The sequence below is a fragment of the Cyanistes caeruleus genome, chromosome 9 (genome assembly GCF_971803275.1).
Source record: "Cyanistes caeruleus chromosome 9, bCyaCae1.hap1.1, whole genome shotgun sequence".
In the NCBI taxonomy this organism is placed as follows: Eukaryota; Metazoa; Chordata; class Aves; order Passeriformes; family Paridae; genus Cyanistes; species Cyanistes caeruleus.
This window is the reverse complement of record NC_141709.1, coordinates 10,227,466-10,250,644: the sequence shown is the minus strand read 5'-3', so window position 1 is coordinate 10,250,644 and position 23,179 is coordinate 10,227,466. Positions and strand designations below refer to the sequence as shown.

Genomic DNA, 23,179 nt, shown 5'->3' with positions numbered 1-23,179 from the left:
ATTGGGGCAGAGGTTATGTTTGTGTTTCCACCCCCTCAGGAACACTGTGGATTCCAGCTAGATGGGTGAAGCCCTGGATTGATACAGCCAATGGCCAGTAACCTCCTTGAGCAGCTCTCCATATCCGTGAACACAGCCCTCGAGCAACTAAGAGGATTGACTGGACTCGAATTAAATTGGGAGACACCGCAGGACTGGGTATCAATCGTTACCGAGCTCCGTGGATACCGTAAACAAATTACCATACCAGATATTGAGTGTGAAAGCTGCCCTGGGCCGTGTGCTGTGTGGGTCAGGTTGTTATGTGGGGGATGTGGTAAGATTGTGTGGATTGCAAAAGGGTTATTGAGATCACCTTGGTGTAGGAAATGCTACCATGAGTGGCTAAGCGTCAGGAAAGAGAATGCAGTAAGGTCCTTCATCGCGTATAGGAGGACACAAGGGTTAGACCCCACGCAGGAAGAACTTGAGTGGATAGAAAGGGCTTTTCAGATTCAGCAACATGCAGTTAAGATTGAGAAACAAAACTACTCCAGCGTTATGGGAGTTCGGTGTGTGGGTAACATTTTTATCCCACCATGGTGGCAAGTGGAAGATAACAACTGGGGCGAAGTACTGGCTACTAGGGCTATGGTTGAGCAGTCAGCTCATAACTACCACAGCAATCCTGGACATCAACCCGAGGGCTAATATGTGGATTGCATGGGCCAATGCAACAGGAGTTAATTCCTTTTGCTTATCCATGGCCACCCCAAGTGATCCATTTAGAACATGTCTCATTGGACTACCCTTAATGGATTTTGAAGAATTTGATGCTTGGACTAAATTTAAAATAGAAAGAAATCATACGGTAGCATGCATAGCGGCCTTTTTATCAACTAGGGTCCCAAGGGTACAACCATTTCTTAATAGCCAGTGTAACCAAACAATTTGCCCCCCTTGTCAAAGAGGTTCATTTATGCCAACAGCGTTTGCACAACAAATGGCCAATATTACGATGAAGTTAAATAGAACAGGAACAGAACCTCAAGAACTGCAGCTGTTGGGATCTAAGGCAGGAAACTATTGTATCGAGTTCGGACACCCTGGAGAATACCCATGGGAAGAACTGCTTAGCAGGCCCAGTAATGGCAGTACTATTGTGTCTCCTTTTGATCATAGATATCAGAAAGGCACTTATTGTGGGTCTAGATTTATTGCAAGTATTGATGATATCAACCGAAGACCGAAACAATTACCACCCGGAATCTTTTTAATTTGTGGGGATCGGGCATGGGCAGGCATACCATCAAAACCTTGGGGAGGTCCCTGTTATCTTGGAAAACTTACGATGTTTGCCCCCGATTTTCAACAACTTTTACATGCTAATGGTACTTGGAATCAGAAGCGAGTTAGGGAGCGGCGATCAACTAAGCTGCTGGGAGAAGGTTGTCAGGATGAAGTACAGCTATGGGACAAACCCGCAAATACCATTGCTTCTATACTTCTCCCCGGAGTTGCAGTAGCACAGTTGGGAAAACTTGCCTGTTGGACCGAGAAACAAATAAATGTAACCACAAATATATTATCTCAGTTAGCTGTAGATGTTAGTAGTGTTAGGCATGCAGTATTGCAAAATCGTGCTGCTATAGATTTTTTATTACTAGCTCAAGGACATGGGTGTCAGGATTTTGAAGGGATGTGCTGTATGAATTTGTCAGATCATTCTGAATCTATTCACAAGCAGTTACAACAACTGAAAGACAATATGAAGAAAATCACCGTTGAGTCAACCCCAGTAGGTGAATGGTTAGACTCCTGGGGTATGAGAGGATGGGTGAAAAATGTACTTATGATGTTGGCTGGACCAGTTTTGCTTGTTGTTATAATTTTGTTTTTTGGACCATGTATTTTACAATGCATTCAGAACCGTTTAATTGCATTAACTACGGCCTTGTTAGAAAAACATGCTAACCTCGTAATCCAAAAAGAAAACGGGGGAAGTGTGGAGACTTTTGTGGCAGAATGGTTAAGCGAGAAAGGCCATGACTGTACAAACTTGCTAGAGATAAAACACCACTAGTGCAGAGGCAGTCTCAAGGACGGATTGCCCTTGAGATATGGGGAGGAGAACAAGAATGTGGCAAACAGAACGAGAAAGAAGAACCAGGGACGGTCTGTTAACCGCAAGAATGCAGAAGCACATAGCTATGTACTGCAGTAATGTAGATAGCAGAATAACCAATGATGAGCTATACTTTTGCAATATGTATGAGCTAATTAAATCATGCATTTAGACACGAGTGTAATGATCAATAAAGGAGATTTGCTTGACGACCACCTGGTGTCTGCGTCTCCCTTCTCCGACACCTGGCCAGCACTCCTCAAAGCCTGGCCACCCAGCAGCTCTCCTGTCCTCCAGGACACAGCCTGCTGGGAACTGAGGGAGCTTCACCTGCTCACGTGGGATGGTCCAAATGGGATTTGTCCTGGACCCAAATCAGCCCAGGACTTTGCCCACATGGAAATTTCACTCCTTTGCAAAACAGAAGCACACTCTGACACTGAAGAGAAAATTTTGGCAGCCAACCCTGCTTCTGCCAGGGATTAGCACTGGAGACCCTCGCACTGGGGATGGACACCTCCTTCATCCAGGAGCTTCAGATCAGGCCTCACCAGGGTCCAGAAGGTCACACAAGGACAAAACACTGAAGTGGAAGCAGAATCCCTGGGCACAGCCCTTCCCTGGGGACCCTGGGGGTGCTGTCTCAATAAAGCAGAAGGATTTTGGAAAAGTCTGCTACTGGCCCTGAAACTGGGCTGGCTGCTAAGGCTGGGAGCAGAGCAGGGTCACCAAGAAAAGGGGGCTGGAATGTTCTGAGGCAGGAAACTGCTCAGTGAAGCTGGGACAGGGAGGTGGGACACAGCCTGACACAGCTTGACACAGCCACGCAGCTCCTCTGCCCCAGGCAAGGGCTACACAGGGAATTTGGGAATTGCACACCGTGTGATCCCGCTGTGATGCTCCCAGGAGCCTCAGCCTGGGCTCCAAAGGAAAACTGCTGCTCCTGAGGAGCTCTTCAAGGACAGTCAGCAGTGGATGAAGGAGGCTCAGAGAACAGAGGGCAGCTGAGAGGCAGGGCCAGGGCTGGGGCTCATGGTGTGTCCTCAGAAAAAAAGGGAGACAAGATTTTCTCTCAGAGCTCAGGACCACTGTGAGCCTCTAAGGCATCACTTTTTAGGGACATCACAGAGAAGGAAAGGAACAGAGCTCTGGAAATTGGTCCACTTGGTCTTCACTTAAAAAACCAACACTGACAATAACTGGGGCTGAAGAGGAAAAATTATCACAGAAATGTTTGGGGTGGAAGGGACCTTAAAGTTCGTATTGTTCCTCCCCCAGCCATGGCAGGGACACCTTCCACTATCCCAGGCTGCTCCAAGCCCCGTCCAGCCTGGCCTTGGACACTTCCAGGGATCCAGGGGCAGCCCCAGCTGCTCTGGGCACCCTGTGCCAGGGCCTGCCCACCCTGCCAAGGAACAATTCCTGCCCAATACCCCATCCAACCCACTCTCTGGCACTGGGAGCCATTCCCTGTGTCCTGTCCCTCCATCCCTTGTCCCCAGTCCCTCTCCAGCTCTCCTGGAGCCCCTTTAAGCACTGGAAGGGGCTCTGAGCTCTCCCTGGATCCTTCTCTTCATTTCTCCTGGCCCAAGCAGTTGCTCTGACCACAGAAACTCCCAGAGCTCCTGCCTGGTCTCCAAGAAACACAGCTTTTCACCTTTCTTTCCCCTTTAAAAGCCTGTTTATCATTTGCTGTCTATTAGGCTGTCTTCCATCATCCAGCTTTATTCCTGCCTGTGAGTCCAGCTGGAAATCTCCACATTTACTCTTGCCCACCCAAGACCAGAACCCCAAAACCAGAGAGCCCAGCCCAGCCCTCCGGAGCTCTGCAGCAGACTTGGTTTAAATGCCAAGGTGAGGCTGTTGAATTCTGTCCCAGTTTCAGATATATTATCCCAAACCCAAAAGGTTTCTTGAATAAAACATGAAAATCCAGAATGCCATCTGTGCAATATCATTGGGCTAATTAAGTTGATATTAAATACAATTTGTTTTACCCAACTCCTACATTTTTCATTTTAAGCGAGTTACAGAATATTCTGGGTGAAATAAGTGTTAGAGAAACTGGTACTGGAAGCTCCAGCAGCTGAGCTGGAAACACCTGGGCTGCACATGAAGGGGGAGTCTCAGCAGAATCTTCCTGGAGCTCTTGTTAGCAAAAGAAAAATGACAAAGCATCCCTGGTAAAAGTGACCCTGCCCCCGTGGGGCTCTGTTTGGGAAGAGCCCTTTGGAGCCAAAAGAAAATGATGTTTTTCCAGGAGCAGCCCTGGGGTCTGACTGAGGGAAAGCTGCCTCAGCATCCCCACCAGCCTGTCCAGCCTCTGCCACTTTCCTGGGGGAAAAAAATAAATAAAACTTGTAATCCAGAGGCAGAGCAAGCAGCCCTGGGCAGGTGACCCCAGCAGCTCTGCCCTGTGCCTTGCAAACCTCAATGAGAAACATCTCCATGGGCTGCCCAGCCACCCCCCAGCCCCATGGGGAGAGGTGCCAGCCCCCAAATCCACGCTGTCCCCAGATCCACGCTGTCCCCAGATCCATGCTGTCCCCAGATCCATGCTGTCCCCAAATCCATGCTGTCCCCAAATCCACGCTGTCCCCAGATCCACGCTGTCCCCAGATCCATGCTGTCCCCAGATCCATGCTGTCCCCAAATCCACGCTGTCCCCAGATCCACGCTGTCCCCAGATCCATGCTGCCCTGGGGAATTCCGTGCCAGGAGGGCACCAAGGGATGGCTGGGAGCTGCTGAGAGGGGACAGGACTGGTGGAATAACAATCTGTTGGTTTAAGGACCTGCACACATACCCAGAGCTGTGCAAAGGCAATTCCTACAGCCTGGGCCAGCAGCAGGAGGTCTGAGTGCCCCCAGGTCACCTTTCCAGGGCCAGCCAGCCCATCCAGACACCAGCTGCCCTTTCAGGAGAGGGAATATATCAATCATGCCCTTTGCTCTGACACAGGAAATGTGACATTCCTGCAAAGCACTCGCAGGTGAAGAGACTCTGGAAGCAACAGGCTGGAAAATCCTGCTTCTGCCAGAGACACCAACCCCTGCCCCTCTCACAGCTCTCTGGGGGAGAGAGATCTGCACCTCTCCATCAGCAGGGACACATGGAACACCTGCCCTAGCAGTCTCCATCCTCCCACTTCCCAGCCTGCATCCACAGGACTCATTGAAACACGTGCAGGAGATGCAGCAGTGCAACTGCCTGCTGCTTAACTTGAGGTGAGCAGTGGGATTTGCATCAAATGTATCCCAGTAAACCCCTGCCACAGGCTAAGGCTGCAGGCAGCCCTGAGCAGATGGTGATTTTCCCAGTGCCACCTCTGTATCCCAAGGGCCACACAATGGGTGTATCACATATCCCAAGGGTATCACAATGGATGTGCTCAGTGCAGGGAATGCCTGCAGGATGCAGCTCTCCTGCTAAAATCCAGGACAGCTCTAGGAAATACTGGACAAGCCAGAGTGCTGTGCTCTCACAACTTCATGGGAGGATGGAATTTTCCATGGTTTTGGACAAACACTGAAAATGCTGAGAACTCGATATTCCCCACCTAAAAAAACCCCAACCAAACAAAAACCCCTCACCCAAAAACAACAACAACAACAACAACAATTCAGCTCTGCAGAACAAGTTGATTTGTTACAGCAATGGCAATTACTGTACACATTCCTGTGCACAGGCAGGTTCTGAGCAGGGTGAGTTTAACCTGCAGTGCTGCAGGACCTGCAGGAAAAGCCTCCCTGGTTATGCAGGGCTGGGACACACCTCCTCACCTTTTCCTTGTGGATCTAACAGGATTCAGGCTCCCAGCTGCCATCCCAGCCCCAGCTCTGTGTGCTGAGCCCATCCCAAGGATCCAGCCGGGATGTGATGGAGCCCAGCAGAGCCAGGAGGCAGCAGCACCTCTGGAGGCAGCGCCAGCTGTGCTGCCCTGCACGTGTCCCCAGGCTGTGCCCGGCTCCAGGGCACACAGCAGAGCTCCTGGAGCCACCACAGCTCCGTGGCACTGGTGTCTGCCCGGCTCTGCCGCGTGGGATCGCTGACAAGGACAGCAGGAAGGGTCCCTGCTCCTCGGCCACCACCCCTGCACAGTGGCTGGGAAGGGACCTGGGCTGCTGGACACGAGCCCAGGTGGGCAAGGAGAACAATCCTGGCTTGTATCCCAAACAGAGTGAGCAGGAGCAGCAGGACAGTGATTGTCCCCTGTGCTGGCACTGCTGGGGCACCCCCAGAGCTGGGCCCAGTTCTGGGCCCCTCACGAGAAAGGCACCGAGGGGCTGGAATGTCCAGAGGTGGGAATGGAGCTGGGGAAGGGTCTGGAGCCCCAGGAGGGGCTGAGGGAGCTGGAAAGGGGCTCAGCCTGGAGCAAAGGAGGCTCAGGGGGCCCTTCTGGCTCTGCACAATCCCTGCCAGGAGGGGACAGCCGGGGAGGTCGGGCTCTGCTGCCAGGGAACAGCGACAGGAGGAGAGGGAACGGCCTCAGGCTGGGCCAGGGGAGGCTCAGGGGGGAGATCTGGAAGGATTTCTTCATGGAAGAAATTGATTTCTTCATTGTCAGGCACTGGCAGGGGCTGCCCAGGGCAGTGGTGGAGTCCCCATCCCTGGAGGTGTCCAAGGAAAGTCTGGATGTGGCACTCAGAGCTCTGGGCTGGGGACAAGGTGGGCATTGGGCACAGGTGGGGCTCAGTGACCTTGGGGATCTTTTCCAGCCTCAGTGATCCTGGGATTCTGTGAAGGGGTGCTCACGTCAGGTACCAATGTTGGTTTCACCTGTGCTTTCCCTCCCTCCCAACACACCTCTGCTCCGGTGGCCTCTGGGAAGAGCAGGGATGTGCCTCAACTCCAGCAAATCCCAGCTGTCAAATGGATCTGGGGCAGCAGGGAGGCGGCACAAAGAGAACCCCAAGTCCAGCCACTCACAGCCAGGCCTGCCATGACTGCAGCTGGTGAGATGGGCACTCCTGGACACACAGCAGCCACTGGGACACTCCTCACCCCTCCATCCTACACAGAACTCCAAGTTCTTGCTGTCAAAGGGCTTTCTTTGCTATGGATAGAGGGGAAAAATGCAGAAAAACAATAAAAGAATAAAAGCCAACCTGAGGATGTCCAAGCAAGGGTTGATCTGACTGAGGCTCAGGACACTCTTGTCCCCCATGATTCCTCCCAAAACCTGCTGAGCTTTAAAAAGGACACTGAAATAGGCTCAGTTTTGTGCCAAAGTCTCTCACAGCCTCTCCAGCACCAAGTTTTAGTGGATCAGCCATCAGGATCCCCACCAGGCTTGTGGTGGTGCATATTTCTGGGAGTTACTTTGTTTCTCTGTGATGTGTCTTTCCCCTCCCCTCCCTGTCCCTGAAACGTTATCCCAGTGCTTGGTGTTATATGTCCCCCGCCCCTCTCCCGAGGTTTGAAAAAGTCCGGGAAAGAGGCACCCAGGCTCTTCTCTCTTCTGGAAGCCAGCCAGAATAAACATCCTCCGATCCCCCGGAGGGAGAAGCAGCACCTTTTTGGTCTTTTCTTGGTCTCGAAGGATCTCCCTGACCCCTCCATTCAACAGAGCTAGCGTGGATTTCCTTCGGGGGGCAAAGGGAAGGTCTCTTCAGGTGGCGCCCATCGCGGGGGCTTTAGAACCCCTCCGGACGGCTGGAAAACACCCCATGGGTGTTTTAACAAGCCTAGGTACTGTCACCTACCTCGCAGTTTTTCTGACGGGGGTCGAGTTGGTAGCTCGGTGAGTACACGAGTGTCATGGGGTGGCTTTACTTTTAAGACAGCTTAGAAAGAGGGGAAGTTGAAGGTGCTGGTGGCTGATGGGAGTTTTTCCTCCTGACTAATTATCAGTCATTTCCAAGAATTGACAGCAGATCTGACCATTAAAAAGTGAATTCAACTTGTAAACACCCCCTTAAGAAGTACAGACAGAATTCTCTTATTCTCTTTGGTTTCCGGCTTCTGAAGAGGTAACAAGGCTCTGTCTTGGCCTCCTCGCCCCCTCTCCAGGCCGACAAGGCCGCGGGGTGGAGGCGGGGGAGGGGGGAAGAGAAGCAGCCGAGCTTGGTTTTCAGTTTTTGCTGCTAGACTGAAACTTAACACCATGAACTCTTGCAGTTTTCCTAAAGCTTTTAATTCTTTTACTACCTGGATAAACATACAGATTACTCCTTTTCTCAGAAAGACAGAGAAAGAGAGAGACAATCAACATAGAGAAGACATCATAGAACCACCAAAAACAGTGAAGAAAAGAGTTAAGTTTAAATAAGAAAGAGAGAATAAGGAGATGCTTTACAGCTGAAATATCTTTCTGTTAAAGCTATGGAGACAGACAATAATAGTATAAAAAGACTCCTTTAATTCATGATGAGTGTTGGGAGGAATAGAGTATTCAAAGTGTAAGTTTTGAGCAAAAGAGAGAGAGTACTTGTGATACTGTGAGTTGCTGGAATTGAGTTGAGTGAAGATTTTGAAGCTTTGGGGGGCAAAGAGAAAACTGTTTTCCAGGAAGGCTCACAGAAACAAATGAAGAAGACTTCTGCCTTTGAATGACTTATCCTTAAAAATAAAATCCCTAAGCTCAGTGACCCATACACACCTCGGAGAGATGTGAGATGGGAGGAGAAGATCTAATGACAGATTTCCGGGCAGCTGGCATTAGAGAAATAAAAAACTATGACGAAAATAGTTTTCTCGTGAGAAACTCCGTAAGCTAACAGAAAGAGGCTTCTGTTTCTCTACAAAGACTGATGAAAAGACTGTAGCAAGAATTAAGACTGTTTTTAACCACCAGAGTCCTAAAATTATTTGTCTCTATGTTGTCATGTGTACAGAGAAATAGTTAAGATGTGAAAGATAAGGGGGTTTTCTGAAAGTTTATTCTGGTGTTCTTATTCTTGTAGTTTGTTAATAAACTGTCTTTATTCCTTTTAAGTTTTAAGCCTGTTTTGCTCTTGTTCTAATCCATATCTCACAACAAGAAATAAATAATTTTTTTAATTACTGGTTTAAAACCACGACAACGAGTCAACTCAGACCGAGAACCTTTTTTTTTTTCTTTTCTTTTCCTTGAACACCGCGCATCCTTCAGGAAACAGGTACTGGGGGGGTCGCGGGGGGTGTGGGAAATCCGGCGGTTGTTGTGGGGTTTTAGCGGGGCACGGTGGTGGTAGTGCCAGAGCCTCTCCCTGGTATCGGGACCAGCGGAGTCCACGTGGAGTGGGGGAGGTGCACCGGCAGCAGGTCCTGGGCTCCGCGGTGGTTTCTAAACCCTGACCGCAGTTTGGATCTTTTCTGGTTTTTTCGGAGGTAAAAAAAAGGTTAGACCAGCCTGTGTAGTAAAGCCTTAAGATTGGCCATGGGTACTCTTTTGTCTACACAGGAAAGGAATAAATATTCCCTTATTAAGAATATTTTAAAGGCTGGAAATATCAATTTCTCAAAAAATAAGCTGAGGAAATTAGTAAAATGTTTTTTTTTGCATTTTCCGGATTTAAATGTTGATTCCCTGCCTGACTGGGACAAGGTTGGACAAGCCCTTACTATGCAAGTTGAATCGGGGGACAGCACAGCTGGCAAATACCTCCCCCTTTTCCTTTTAATTCGAAAAACCATCCTACAGAGGCAAAAGCCTCTGGCTTGCTCTTCCCCTCACCTTCCCTCAGCACCTCCGTCAGAGGGCTTGTCCCAGGCATTACAGGCAGACAAAAACTGCCTGTACCCTTCCCTCCCCGCAGAAAACCCCGAAAAACATAGCTTTAAATCCTCCCTGCAAGGAGGAGAGAGCTCTGCTGAACTTACTCAAGAATATGTGCAGAGCCAAAATGGCGCCGGCCGCGTGTTACCTGGCCACATGGTGAATCCCCCTGTGTATCCCCTTTCTCCTACCCATAATCCCTCCCACCCACCGGTTCCTGCCCCCAACCCTTATCACAGCCCCTTTGTTCCCCCTGACATTCCACCCTGCACCACCCCCCAGCCCTGCCTGGCCCCACCCTATGACCCTGTCCCCCGAGGCTGTAACCCTATCCCCTGTCCCTCCGGCCCCTGTCCCGTGGGGAGGAGGAGCGGGGAGGGAGAGAGTTGCACCCCTTGCTCCTGCAGAGGGGCAGGGGGAGGGTGTCCCAGCCTTGCCCCCCGATGGGGGGCTGCGAGCCTCCCGGGCCCGGCATGGGGGGTTGCGGGCTCTCTCCTGGCTCCTGCAGGGGTGGGGCTGAGTCTCTCCACAGACCCGATGAGGGAATGAAACCCCTGGGACCCGGCATGGGGGTGTGCGGGACCCGGGGCCCGGCGTGGGGGTGTGCGGGACCCCGCCCAGCTCCTGTGTGGGCGGGGCTGGGGGCGGGGCCGAGTGGGGGGTGAGGGGTGGAGCCCCGCCCAGTTCCCACGGTCTGGGGGGCGGAGCTGGGGGCGGGGCCGAGTGGGGGGTGAGGGGCGGAGCCCCGCCCAGTTCCCACGGTCCGGGGGGCGGGGCCGAGACCGAGCAGGGAGGTGAGGTTGCCTCACCACATTCCAAAGGCGGGTGTGGTTGCGCTGCTGCAAATTGCCCTGATGGCCCCGGGGGACGCCCCGGGGGATGGAGGGGTGGATCCCCTCAGCCTGCTCCCAGTGTGGAGCCACATGGTGCCCCTGGGGGATGGGGGAATGTGAGCCTTCTCGATATCCGGGCAGGACAAGCCTCTCCCCCCTGCCGGTTCAATGCAACTCCTGGGAATGGAGAACAAAATGGTTGTGACTCAGCCTTTTTCCCTACTGCTGCTCCGGTGACTTTTACTGGAACAAGACCACAGAATCGGCATTACAAACCGTTTTCATACCAAAACAAAAAAGAAATTTGCAAAGTACAAAGAGAATTTGGCCGTAATAGTGAAATATTTAAAAGCATTGTTAAAACAATATTAACCTCAAATGATTTAGTTCCTACAGATATTAAAGATCTTTTTAGGTGTTTGCTTACACCATCTGAATTTGAATTATGGGAAAACACATGGAAGCGATTTCTAAAAAACATACTGGTGGAATTATTAAAAACTAATCCCCAATATGTAGATTTATTAAATAATCCTATTACTTTAGAGCATTTATGTGGTGAAGGAGTATGGGAAAAACCTGAGGACCAAACTAGGGCATTGCCAAAAGCTGTGATAGATAAAATCACTACAGCTGCAGAAAAGGCTTTCACACAGCTACCTACAGCTGACACTAAGGGCAGTTATATTAATGTAAAACAAATGCCCTCAGAAGGATTCCTGCAATTCTTAGACCGATTAAGAGAACAAGTCTCCCGTCAAGTAGAAGATCCTGTAGTACAGACAGAGTTAGTCAAGGAACTTGCTCAGAGAAATGCTAATGAATCTTGCCGTAGAATTATTTTAGGTTTGCCTGTGGATCCCCCTCCGACCCTTGCACAGATGTCAGCAGCCTGTGCAAGGAAAGCAGAGATGTTTTTGCAGGAAAAGAGACCTCCCTGGACCACCCCAACACCTGTTGCTGCAGTTTCATCTGAGACAAGGAATGAACAGATGACATCTGACCAGCAACAGTGAATTTGTTTTTACTGCAGAAAACCGGGACATTTTGCTAAAAACTGTCCTTTAAAACAACAGAAACACATGGATACCAGCTTGCCAAAAAACTTACATCACAGCGCTTATCCACTCAGCGTGCAGACATAAATGAAGTGGAAACGAATCTCTGTCCTTTAATAAAAAGGGGGAAGGGGGGCGAAAAACTGCAAAAATATAATTGTGAAAAACGTTTGCCTAATAAGGTCTGGCAACCGCAAAAGCGATTCAGACTTGTAACTTCTAAAGCTTTTTGTTTCAGATCTGACCGCTGGACTGTCGTGGGAGTAGATTTGCAGGATAATTCACAAGACCTGGCTGGACTGGATAGCAGGTATTTTGTTATTGGAGACACAGCACACACACCAATAGAGATTGAGGTGGCTCCCATGGGTGGCTCCCATGACAATTAAGGGAGACCTAACACACCTCATTCTCTTAGCTTGGTGCCCCCAACCACCTTACTATATAGATAAAGGGCAGGTAATAGCCCAGGTAATTCCTGTTCCAACAGAAGTCCCAGTAGATGACAAAGCACCAGGAGTCTACTGGGCAGAAGTAGTGGGTGAAAACAAGCCCATTATGGGATGTAACTTAACACATAAATCAGAACATCTCCATGTAGAAGGGTTAATTGACACTGGGGCAGATGTGACCATCATACCAGAAAAGGTGTGGCCCTCACACTGGGAACTACAACCAGTGGCAGGAAAAATACAGGGTGTTGGAGGGATGAAACCGGCAAAAATTGCTAGAGATATCGTCCAGATCGAAGGTCTGGATGGTAGGATAGCTAGTGTCCGACCTTTTGTAATTGACTACAAGTGCCCCTTGTGGGGGAGAGATACCATGTTGCAGTGGGGGGTAAAACTCACTATTCCTGAGACACCTCAGGATTTTTGATAGAGGCCAATACATCAATCACTCCACAAATTATACTCCAATACGTCCTTCAGGCAGGAAGGTCCCTGCTTGGTGCTGTATTCTTTTTCTTTGGGATTTGCTTTCTTTAGGGAACACACGGATTGCAGCAGCTGAGTGGATCATTTAAGTGGATCCTGCATATAACAGACACAAAATGTGTGTGGGGCATCGCTGTGAGGTGTTCTGGGAGGGATGGGATCGTTCCAGAGCATCTCTGGGCTCATTTCTGCAGCACAACACACTGAGAACACCAGCAAGGGCTGGGGAGCACTGGGAGAAACCCCTGAGCCACTTTCCTTCCTCCTCCCTCCCTGCAGAGGATGCTCCTTCCTCATCCCCTGAGCCTCAGGGCTTTTCCCTCCATTGTCATTCCTTCTCTTCAGCTGCATCCCAGTGCTTATGTTTGGATTTGATACTGGGAATGAAAAATCAAAGCTTTCCTGGTGTTCCAGGAAAGGGATCCTCACAGGGATCAGCCAGGTCTGACACAGCATCCTCGAGTTAAAGCTCCAAACAAGATCTGTTCTTAGCTCTGCTTTTCACATCCAGGTAACTTTTCCTTTTCCATTTCCAACTTTTACTATTTAAAGGTGAAACCTTCTGTGGTTTGTGTCTGCCTGAACTGTTTGAGAAGGAAAATGGTTTGAAGAATATTGTGTCTTTTTGGGGGTTTTTTTTGGGAATTGAAAGATGCTTTCCCCAGTGATTTGAAAGGAAAATAAGCATAGATGCATTTTTCAGAACTGGAATAACACCAGTTAAAAAAAAACAAAACAAAAGCACAATCAACAGTTTCAAGTGAAACACTTGAAAATCAGATTAATAAATCAGGTCACTTCTGAGCAGGAGCAGCTGATCTCTGTCCCTTCAGTCAGCTTCTGTGTGATGCTTTTCTTTGCTTCTTTCTGTAGAGGAGCCAAACTAATTCCTTTCCCCTCCACTCCCCTTCTGGCACCGGTGGAAAATCTTCTCCCATCCCTGTTGGAGTGCTCTGCAGGAGGCTGGTGTGGCTTTGTCAGGGGTAAAAGCAGTCTGAGGAAGGTGCAAAGTGGGAGCCTGGGAAAGGATGGAAGGTCTGCAGCCTCTGTGCTGTGTAAAATGCTGCAAAAACTGCCCTGAAGACTGGCCAAAACCCCCCTCCCCTCTGTTAAACACAGATTTCTGTCAGGAATGAGGGCTCTGCCCTCAGCTCAGCACTTGGGGACTCCCCATGGAGCCACCCCAAGCATGCAGAGGGCACTGGCACTCCATGGGATGAGGTTTGTGTGGATACAGACCCCAACAACAGCAACCAGAGCTCCCTTCTTGGGTTCCATAAAGCAGATTTAGCTCCTAACCCATCTCTAATATGTCTGCTCCTCGTAGCCAGATGAATAAGGAACAAATATAAATCACAAGGAATTTATCTGATGATGGCAAGGAGAGAAAGGGATGAATAATTTATTTGACGGATATTATTCATCCATCCATGGAGCCAGCCAAGTAATGAAAACATTTATTCACAAATCACTCTGTTGACAATCGAAAACTTTGTACAAGAAGTAATTCATATGTATGATTTGACTCCTGGAAAACCCAAACTGGAGAGCTGACCTTGCTGAGGAGCAGGAAGTGCTAAAGCTGGGCTTATCTTAGACCCACCCCATGATTTCCATCTCTTTCCCATCTCTGGGACTACACAAAACAGATTTCCAGCTCTGAACTATGGAAAACCTGACTTTCACCCACAGCCGCCACCAAAAATCATTAAAACATGGCACATGACTTTCCCATGAAGGCAGAGATGCTCTTCCCACCAACCAAGCCCCACTCCAGAGTGCAGGAGCTCCCTCCATAAATAAACCACTAGAAAAGCCTAAAAATAACTGTTTATTTTTCTTCCAGAGGACATTCAGCTGCTTTCCAAGCTCTGTGCAGTTTATTCCATTATCAGAACTCCTTCCTCCATCCCATCTTGGAGCTTCCAGACTGTTTAAATAACCCAAAGTGTCCATATTCCCTCTAAGTAACAGGAACAACAGTCAAGCAAAGTCAGAGCTGCTACAGATGGAAATATGCTATTTATGGCCCCCTGAATTTCAGTCACTAGTATATGGCCTCAGCTCCTCTAAAAAGGATCACAAATCTACACAAAGTCCCCAAGTGCAGCTCTGTGCTTTTGGGTCCTCCAAGATATTTAAAATCCCATGGAGATGGAGTGCTCCCTATTGACCATCCAAACACAAAGAAACACACATTATCCCAACATGACTATGGAATAAATCACCATCTGCTTCCAAGAAGGTGAGGAGGAAGAATTCCTGCAGCCACAGCTCTGGAGCTGGTGAAGCAGAAAACTCGTCGTGGTTCAATTAATCTCACAAAAAGAATCAAAATCATGGCTGCCTCTCTGAAATAGATGCAAATCTCCATTCCCCTCTGGTGAGTGAGGCAGGGCTGGCAATCCTGTCTGAGCAGGTTGCTTATGAGATTTTAGTGCTTGTGGGAAAGCACAAGGGCACAATCCTGGGCATCTGGCATTTGCAAGGTGCTGTCTCCTCCCAGCTGAGGGCAGGAGAATGAACAGAAAAGCTCAGGCAGGGCAGACAGCTGGGGGCTCTTTGTAACAGACCCTGAAGACCTAAATTTGGGGGGAGAAAGGTGGGAGGCATTAGAGAAGCCTAGGATGATTTAGGACACAGAGCCAAGCTTCACACTTAATTCCCAGCAAAAGCTCAATAAAGGCAGATGTGCTCACAATTAAGAAACTGCTCTTGGAATCTCAGACTGGTTTGGGTTGGGAGGGACCTTAAAGGTCACCCAGTCCCACCCCTGCCATGGCAGGGACACCTTCCACTGTCCCAGCTGCTCCAAGCCCTGTCCAGACTGGCCTTGGACACTTCCAGGGATCCAGGGGCAGCCCCAGCTGCTCTGGGCACCCTGTGCCAGGGCCTGCCCACCCAGAGTAAAAGATTTCTTTGCCATTATCCAATCTAAGTTTGTCCTCCTTCAGTTTAGAACCATTCCCCTTGTCCTGACACTGTCTGCCCATATGAAAAGCCTCTCTTCCTCTGTTTCATAGGCCACTTCAGGCATGGGAAGTGGCTCTGAGGACTTCCCAAAACCTTCTCTTCTCCAGGCTGAACCTCCCCAGCTCTCCAGGTCTGTCTCTACAGATCAGAGGTGCTCCAGCCCTCCCTCATCCCTACCTCCACCTGCAGCAGGATGGGATCTGAGCAGCAGGACCTCAGCCAAAGTCCCAGCCCAGGCACTCAGCTTTTGGTCCAAATTCAAAAACCCCTCTGTCTCTTGCTCCCCAGCAGCCAAAGGGAGATCACCCAGAGGGACCATCCCCTGCTCAGAGCCAGCTCCAGGGGTGACCAGCCCTCACCCCAAAGAGCAGCTCCCTCCTCCCCCATCCTCAGCCAGGGCATAGTTCCCATGAAAGTTTTCAGTGGCCCACAAAAACAGCCACAAACTCAGCAAAGTTTCATCTAAAAAATAACCCAGAGCTGGGCTTGGAGCCTTCCCTGGAAGCAGAGCTTTGGTTGAGACACAATTCCCTGTGGAATTCCCATGGGGAGTCTCTGATCAATTAGAGAACAAAAGCTGCTTTATCCAGCCCTGCTCTCCTGCTGAGGGGCCATACTGAATACCAGACAGTATCTCCTTAAACCAGAGAGATTCCCCATTCCAGCAGCAGATATCTGGGCAGCCTCTGTACAGCCCAACACCTTTCCCTAATATATAATGCTTCCATTTCTAGAGCCCTTCAGTAGCACTGTACTCAGAAGAGCTACAAAAATAATCACAGTCAATATTCTGGAGTCTTAACAGAGGCTTTAGTACCATTTATAAGTGGAATTTGTAGTAAACCACTCCTGCCTGGAGAGCAGGATCTCACTGAGAGCCCAAGAACTTCAGAAGTATTGAAAAGCTCCACCACAACCATTCACCTGCTGCATTTTAAATTTTGAATTTTCATTCATTCTCCCCTAATTACCAAACCCAGCCCTTCCTATTAGCTCCAATTAAACCTCCATAGGCGTCTTCTAAGCCAGATTTAAGGGAAATTTGAACCACAAGAATTTGCCAGCAAATTTTATTTAAAGAAGCAGAGAAGTCTCTACCCTCAAGTAAATGTCTCCAGATTCAGCCAGCAGCAGGAGAGCTGAGGGCAAGGTCTGCTAGCACTTCTCTGTCCTCATTCCCAGGAGGATGGGATGGGATGCTCCTGCCTCAAGCATGGGGCTGACCAAAGGGATGGAAGAGGAAAAGAGGAGTTGGTATTTCACATTTTTGAGACTTTTTTTGTTTTGTTTTGCAGGCAGCCAAGCCAGCCTGGAGGCACCAAACAACATCAGCTAAAGGCATCCTGAGGGTTTTGCTGGGATGGGCAGGGTGGTCACTGATGTGCAGGTCACGTCCAGCAGCTCCCTGTGTCCAGTGCTGGGCAGGAGCAGGAGCTGGGCACTGGAGGAGAGCCAGCTGTCCTGGAGCTCCATCTAGTGCAAGGCACCCTGGATTTATCCTGTCTCCACATTTGGGGAAGCTCCTGGAGCCACAGGATTTCCAGAGACTTTGCGCTTCACGATTCCCCCCATTTGCAGCTGTTGCTGCTGCTGGTGACACCATAAAAACACAGTTCAGGTGCATTTACAGCCAGGAAGGTACCAAAAGGACAGGGACTCTCTCTTCTTTTAAATCCTCTGGTTAGTTTTCAACTTGGAAGTACTTGGGGCTGCAAAAAGTGTTGTTCACAAGCTCTGCAACCTCTGAAAGAGCAGAGCAGCAGCAGGGCTCAGGTGGCTCAAACACAGCTCTGGTTTTCAGAAGGATTCAGACTTTTCACGTCTTGACTCCTCCATTGTCTTTGAAAGCCTCCACCACACCAGAAGGGCTCAGAGCTTCAGAAAAAGGTGGTTTCCCCTGAAAATCTTGCTGGGAGCTGCCAGCAAACAGGGAACCACACCATGAGCGTGAGAGGGTGAGCTCCTGGTTTTATTTTAAACACCAGTATCAAAAAGGGGGGAGAAAAAATAAAAATAAAGAGGCCTATTTGGAAAAACAGAAATGTTAATTTTCAAAGGAATTACAGAAAAAATGGGATAAGATCCTTCTCATTGCTTTTTTGCCAGATACACTGAGCTGGACACAGAGACTGAGGATTTCTCTCCCCAGTGAAAATCCTTTTCCTAAAGCCCCTCTGCCATCCATGGCCACCACAACAGCCCCAGATCCCAGTGTTCTCCCCTCCTCCTGCACAGCTGCTCCTCAGGGAAGCCAAGACTTTGTGCACCTCATTATATTTTTAACCACACCCGATATTCAGGCACTTTCAACTCCTGAGAGGGAGGGGAGATTTAAACAAAGAGAGATGTGTAAATACCTGAATAAAGACATGAATGATTAAGAGAAATAACTGTTAATAACTGTTAATTGTTTCCATGCCAATTGCCAAGATGCAGTAGAGGCTACAAGGGATTTCCAGCTATTAACAGGTGAGGAGGCAGTGGTGTTCAATGAAGGTCAAAGAGTGATTTATACAATGTGCTACAACACTTCTGCTCACTTTTTTATTAAATGTCTCTGCAGTGCTATTCCCTGGGAATTCCTGTTTTACACAATTTAAAACTGCTCAGCTTTCCATGAAATCACAGGATCATTAAGGTTGGAAAAGCCCTCTAAGATCATCAAGTCCAATTTTTAACCAAACACCAGCATTCCCACTAAACTGTATTGCCACGTGTCACGAATACTTGGCTTTTGAACACTTCCAGGGATGGTGACAACAACATCTGTGGCCAAAATGTGATGGTTTGGAGCCAACAGTGGGATATCCCCTAATGCACAACTCCTGCTGGAGAAATCTCAGGGAAACTCCATGCTGCCAGGCTTGGGAGTTTGAAAACTCTCAAAACCAAAAAAGAAATCAAAGCACAAATGTGTTTGTTCCTTGGAATAAAATACCTGTGGTTTCCCATGCTGGCTGCAGCCCCCCATCCCAGGGGATTCTCCGTTTTGTGTGGGCCCATCAGCTGCAGGTTTAATTTGGCCGTGAGTTCCATATGTCTCACAAAACCCTCTTTAAACAACTTCCAGAAATGCTTTTATTCCGAGGATGTTCTGACTTGAATGCATCTGATTCATCCCCCCCCCCCTAAATGACCCTTTTACAGCACAGCCTGAGCAGCTGAAGGGAAGCAGAGTTGTTCTCTCCCTGCTATCACAATCAAGTTGTTTGGTATAAAATGTGGCTGAGGAGTGAATCCATAATGTTCCTGGCCATTTAAGGAAACTGCTATTACCAGGAGGAAAATGCAGGTAGTAACTCTGCGGGTTTTTCTCCACTGGAACTGTAATTAATGTGGATGCTGTGCACTAAGTACAGGGAGAAATACAGACTTCAGAGCAGTGAAAATGCATCTCATTAACACCGGAACTACTGTATCGTCCAAATGCATTATGTTCAGCAAGGAAAAGCTGGGTAATTGAATTCCCACCAAAGCACAGTTCATCTGCATCAAACAGCACCATGCTCATCGTGCAGCTCCTTCGGGCTGCTGCTGGAAATGAGGATTAATTAGGATACCTGCTCATTACTCACAGAGCAGGCACACACACTGTGGTCAGGCTTGGGGCTGTAGTGAGAGGCTCTGCTCAAACCCCAGCCAGGCAGAGCAAGGCAACTCCAAAACTTTGGATCTTCTTGCACTCAAGATGCACTAAGAGTCAACATTTTTTTTTGTCCGTGAAGAAAAAGCTGGCAAAAAACCCCAACAATTCACAGGAAGACACCTCTGCTGCATAAATATTTCAGTAATAACTAATAAGTGATTTATGGAATTGGTTTTGAATTATTCTAGGCTGGATTGGCTCGAGTGGCAGGGATGTGCATAAATCATTCCATGCACAGCACCCCCCAATCCCAACATGCGGCTAATGAACCCTCCGGAGCCAAACACACTCCTCCTTCAGGAAGAACCCACTGATCTGCAGCATTTTAATGGGTAAATTATTATTAATTTAAATAAATACATTAAAAACTCCCAAATACATCAGAGGAGAGAGTTTGGGAAGGGGAAGGAGGCATCCAGACAGAAACAGCAGAGAGGGTTTGGAGGTTTGGAGCTGGAAATCTGTGCTTTGAGCAGTCTTTCAGTCAGATCCAAGTGGGACTAATCCATCCCTTTGCTGCAGAACCTCCCATCCATGAGCCCCAGCACTGGGGTGTGTAAGGGCAGCAGGAGCTCGTTAAATGCATTTTAACTCATTATCATCATGTATTCTCCCTTTTCCTCCCCTGTCACATGTTCACCAGAGCCCCAGCACACGGCTCTCTGGTATCCCACCGACACAACTTCCAGGCTGAGAAACCCCTGCAAAGCCAAACCCCAGAGTTATTCTGGGCACAGGCATCTTGGGGTAAAGCAGCACACGGAGAGGAGGTCACCCCATCTCATCCTGGGGTCCTGGTATGATTTTCCTCCACATTCACCCCAGACCCTGATCCCCCCCAAAGCCCCCCCACAGTGAGAAGGGGCCAGCCCCCTCAGCATCCCCTTTGGGTGTCATTTTGGGCTGTAGGGGAGGCAGTGGGAGCAATCCATCACCCTCAACCTTTGGAAAACCAGTGACTGCTGGGATATCATTTTAAGCTGCCACTTGGGTGAATTTTACTCCCTAGAGGTGCAAAGGATGCTGAGCTCTGGCTCATTCTGGCTCCCTAAGGTGGGACATGATCCCATCACTCCCAAGACCTCACTGTGCTCACCAGTGCCTCAGCTCCCATGCAGCCTGGCACACCCCATTACTTCAGTGCTTCAAATCCCATTATTCAGCTCTAACGAGGAAATAATTTTAATTAAGGAAATTAAAAATGTATTTGCTTTGGAATTTTAAGTAGGTGCTAATTTGAAGGGATGAAAAAGAGCTGTGCAGCCTGTTTGTGTGAGGAGCAGCAGGGGATGGGGATGGAGGAGGGGAAGGGCCCTCTGCAGCACCTGGGGTCCCTGGGGAGCAGGGGCAGGGCGCTAAGGCAGGAGCAGCAAAAGGCAGAGCCACCCCCCAGCTAAGGAGGGCTCCTGCTGATTCCATTCCTGCAGGAGGGTGGAGCCAGGTGGGAGTCAGGCTTTTCTCCCAACAAGTGACAAAAGGAGTAGGGCCTCCAGTTACAGCAGAGGAAGTTTAGGTTGGATGTTAGGGAAAATTTCTTCATGGAAAGGGCTGTCAAACACTGGAACAGCTGCCCAGGGCAGTGGTGGATCCTCCATCCCTGGAGGAATTTCAAACCCCTGTTGATGTGGCACTTGGGAACATGGTTTAGTTTAGCAGTGCTGGGAGAACAGCTGGCCGTCAATGATCATAGAGCACTTTTCCAACCTTAATGATTCCACAGATCTATGAAATACAGCAAAAAAGGTGTTGGAAAATCCTTCAGAGAAGCTCTGACGCCGTGAGGCCACAAGGAGGGACAAGAATATTGCCAAGCTGGCCCTGGTCCCTGTTACCGCTGAAGATCAATAGATCACGCAGACACAGGTTGAGGTGTGGTGAAGAAAGAGCAGAGTTTATTTTTCCTCCCAGGATTTATAGGCTTCTTACCATGGCCAGGGATTGGATGCTCAGGATAACACTTTCTCACTGCCTGGCCATGAGAAATGCCCATCAGAAGACGTGTAACAGAAAGAATGTACACATATCTATGTTTACAGTTACTGTCCTAGGAAAGTCATTAGAAAACTATGTTAGCAAGCTCAGAAGCTGAGTTTTCAGGGCGACAGGTCCCCATGGGCTGCAGTGTCCTCTCATGTCCCCTGGTCCCCAAGGGCTGAGGTTCACCTAGAGGTGCCAGGTCCTGCTTCCATTCCCTCCTTCACTTGTTGCTAGTCTCCAACACCAAAAGACTCCATCAGCAGTGTCCCAGGCTTTCCACAGGTGCCACCAACCCACTGGGAGCTCAGCTGAGTGCCAGTGCCACGGGGGGTGGGGGGGTGGCTTTTGGCCAGAAGGAAGGAGATGCTTCTCACTTTGTGTCCTTGCAGCAGAGACAGCCCAGAGAAGGCTGCAATGCAAGGCTCAGCTTAATGCAGCAGGGTAAGAGTCCTACCAAAACCAGCAGCTAATTACTTAAGTAATACCCAGTATTATTAATGCTGCAGCTCTGCCATCACCCATGTATTTATAATAATAGTGTTCCCACTGTAATAACATTAATCATAATGGATTTACTAAGAAATTAAGGGGGAAGGGATATTATCTCCCTCGGGAACAGCACTTGACAGCAGCCCTATTTACTGTGTGGATTTGGATTGGTTTAATTCTCAATGTCTCGCTCATTAATCTGCTTTTCCAACAGCCCCTCACAAACACCCCTCTGGGAGCACAACCACAGGAGGAGGGAGGCAGGACAAGCACAGCCAGCTGAGGGAGGCTCAGGCAGAGCAGCCCCAGGGAATCCTGGCACAGGGTCAGCACAACCACCAGGGCTGTCTCATGGGGTGTGAGGGCACGGTCCTCTCCTGCCTTGGTGGGCAGTGTGCACGTCTGGGCATCACCCTCTTCTCCAGCCAATCTGCTATTCTCAGCTCCATGCTTAAAAACTCCTTAGCTTTACCTGGTGAGCAAGGAATAGTCAGCATCTCTTCCCAACATTTATAACAAGAGCTCAAAGGTTTTATTGAAACTTGTTTTCCCATATGCCTTTCTCCTCATCAGGCTTCTGGCTCGGGACACTTGGACCAAGAGCAGCTTGTCCAAGCCAGGGAATGCAGTGAGACACCCACAAAGCTCAGGCCCACCACCCTAACCAGAACCCATTGAGCTTTCACCAATGGGTTTTTACCAATCAGACAGCTTTTCACTGTCTGATGAAAATGAAAGATTAATGTATGTCCTGAAAGTCAGATGATCTGAGTAAAATTAAATCCTGATGAAAATCAAAGCTTGGTAAAAATTAAAGCCTGAAGTCCAAAGTGATCCAGTGATTTTTACCAGGAGTACGGCTTTCCTTGGTTAGTTTATAGCTGTGAGTAAAGACAGAGACATTTTATCACAGCTTCCATTAAACCCCTCTGATGCCTTGCCTGGGAGAGTGGAAGTGGCCTGGAAGCTGTGCACCTGTCAGCAGGAAAACAAGCTGGAGGAAAAATGCTCCCAAATCCCAGAAAGCCCTGGAGCCTCCTGGGCTGGTGTCCCCAACAGGGGCAGCTGGCTCTCCTCAGCCAAGGAAACACTGGGATTCTACTGGATTTATTGTACCTATCCATTGCATCACACAAAGGATCTGAGGACACCTGGCTAATTTTTTCACCCCAAGTTCTTGATACACAAATAAACACACTTCCCCCTTTTCTTTGTCCATTTAATATTTTTTTCTTTCTATTTTCTGCTTGAGGAGAGGGCTGGGCTGAGATTCATGAGTGTTCAGGAACACCCCCATGTCCAGCCCCCAGCCAGGGAGGCTGCAGTGAAGCCTCCTCAAGGTCTTCTCTCCTCCTGGCTGAGCAGCCCCAGCTCTCTCAGCCTTTCCTCAGAGCAGAGGGGCTCCAGCCTGCAGCATCTCTGGGGCCTCCACTGCCTTGCCTCCAACAGCTCTAGCTCCTTC

The 23,179-nt window shown here is 49.1% G+C and overlaps 1 protein-coding gene and 1 pseudogene across 2 annotated transcripts in view; one reads left to right on the top strand and one right to left on the bottom strand.

Moving 5' to 3' along the window:
* The window catches only part of LOC147651556 (coiled-coil domain-containing protein 180-like), a 241,593-nt pseudogene that overhangs the window by 19,991 nt on the left and 198,423 nt on the right, over positions 1-23,179 (bottom strand). The gene's annotated exons all lie outside the window — the stretch shown is intronic.
* On the top strand, positions 457-2,115 carry LOC147651569 (syncytin-A-like). The gene has a single exon (XM_086842855.1). It carries the CDS (start codon positions 503-505, stop codon positions 2,060-2,062), a length of 1,560 nt encoding a protein of 519 aa, XP_086698981.1. The 5' UTR covers positions 457-502; the 3' UTR covers positions 2,063-2,115.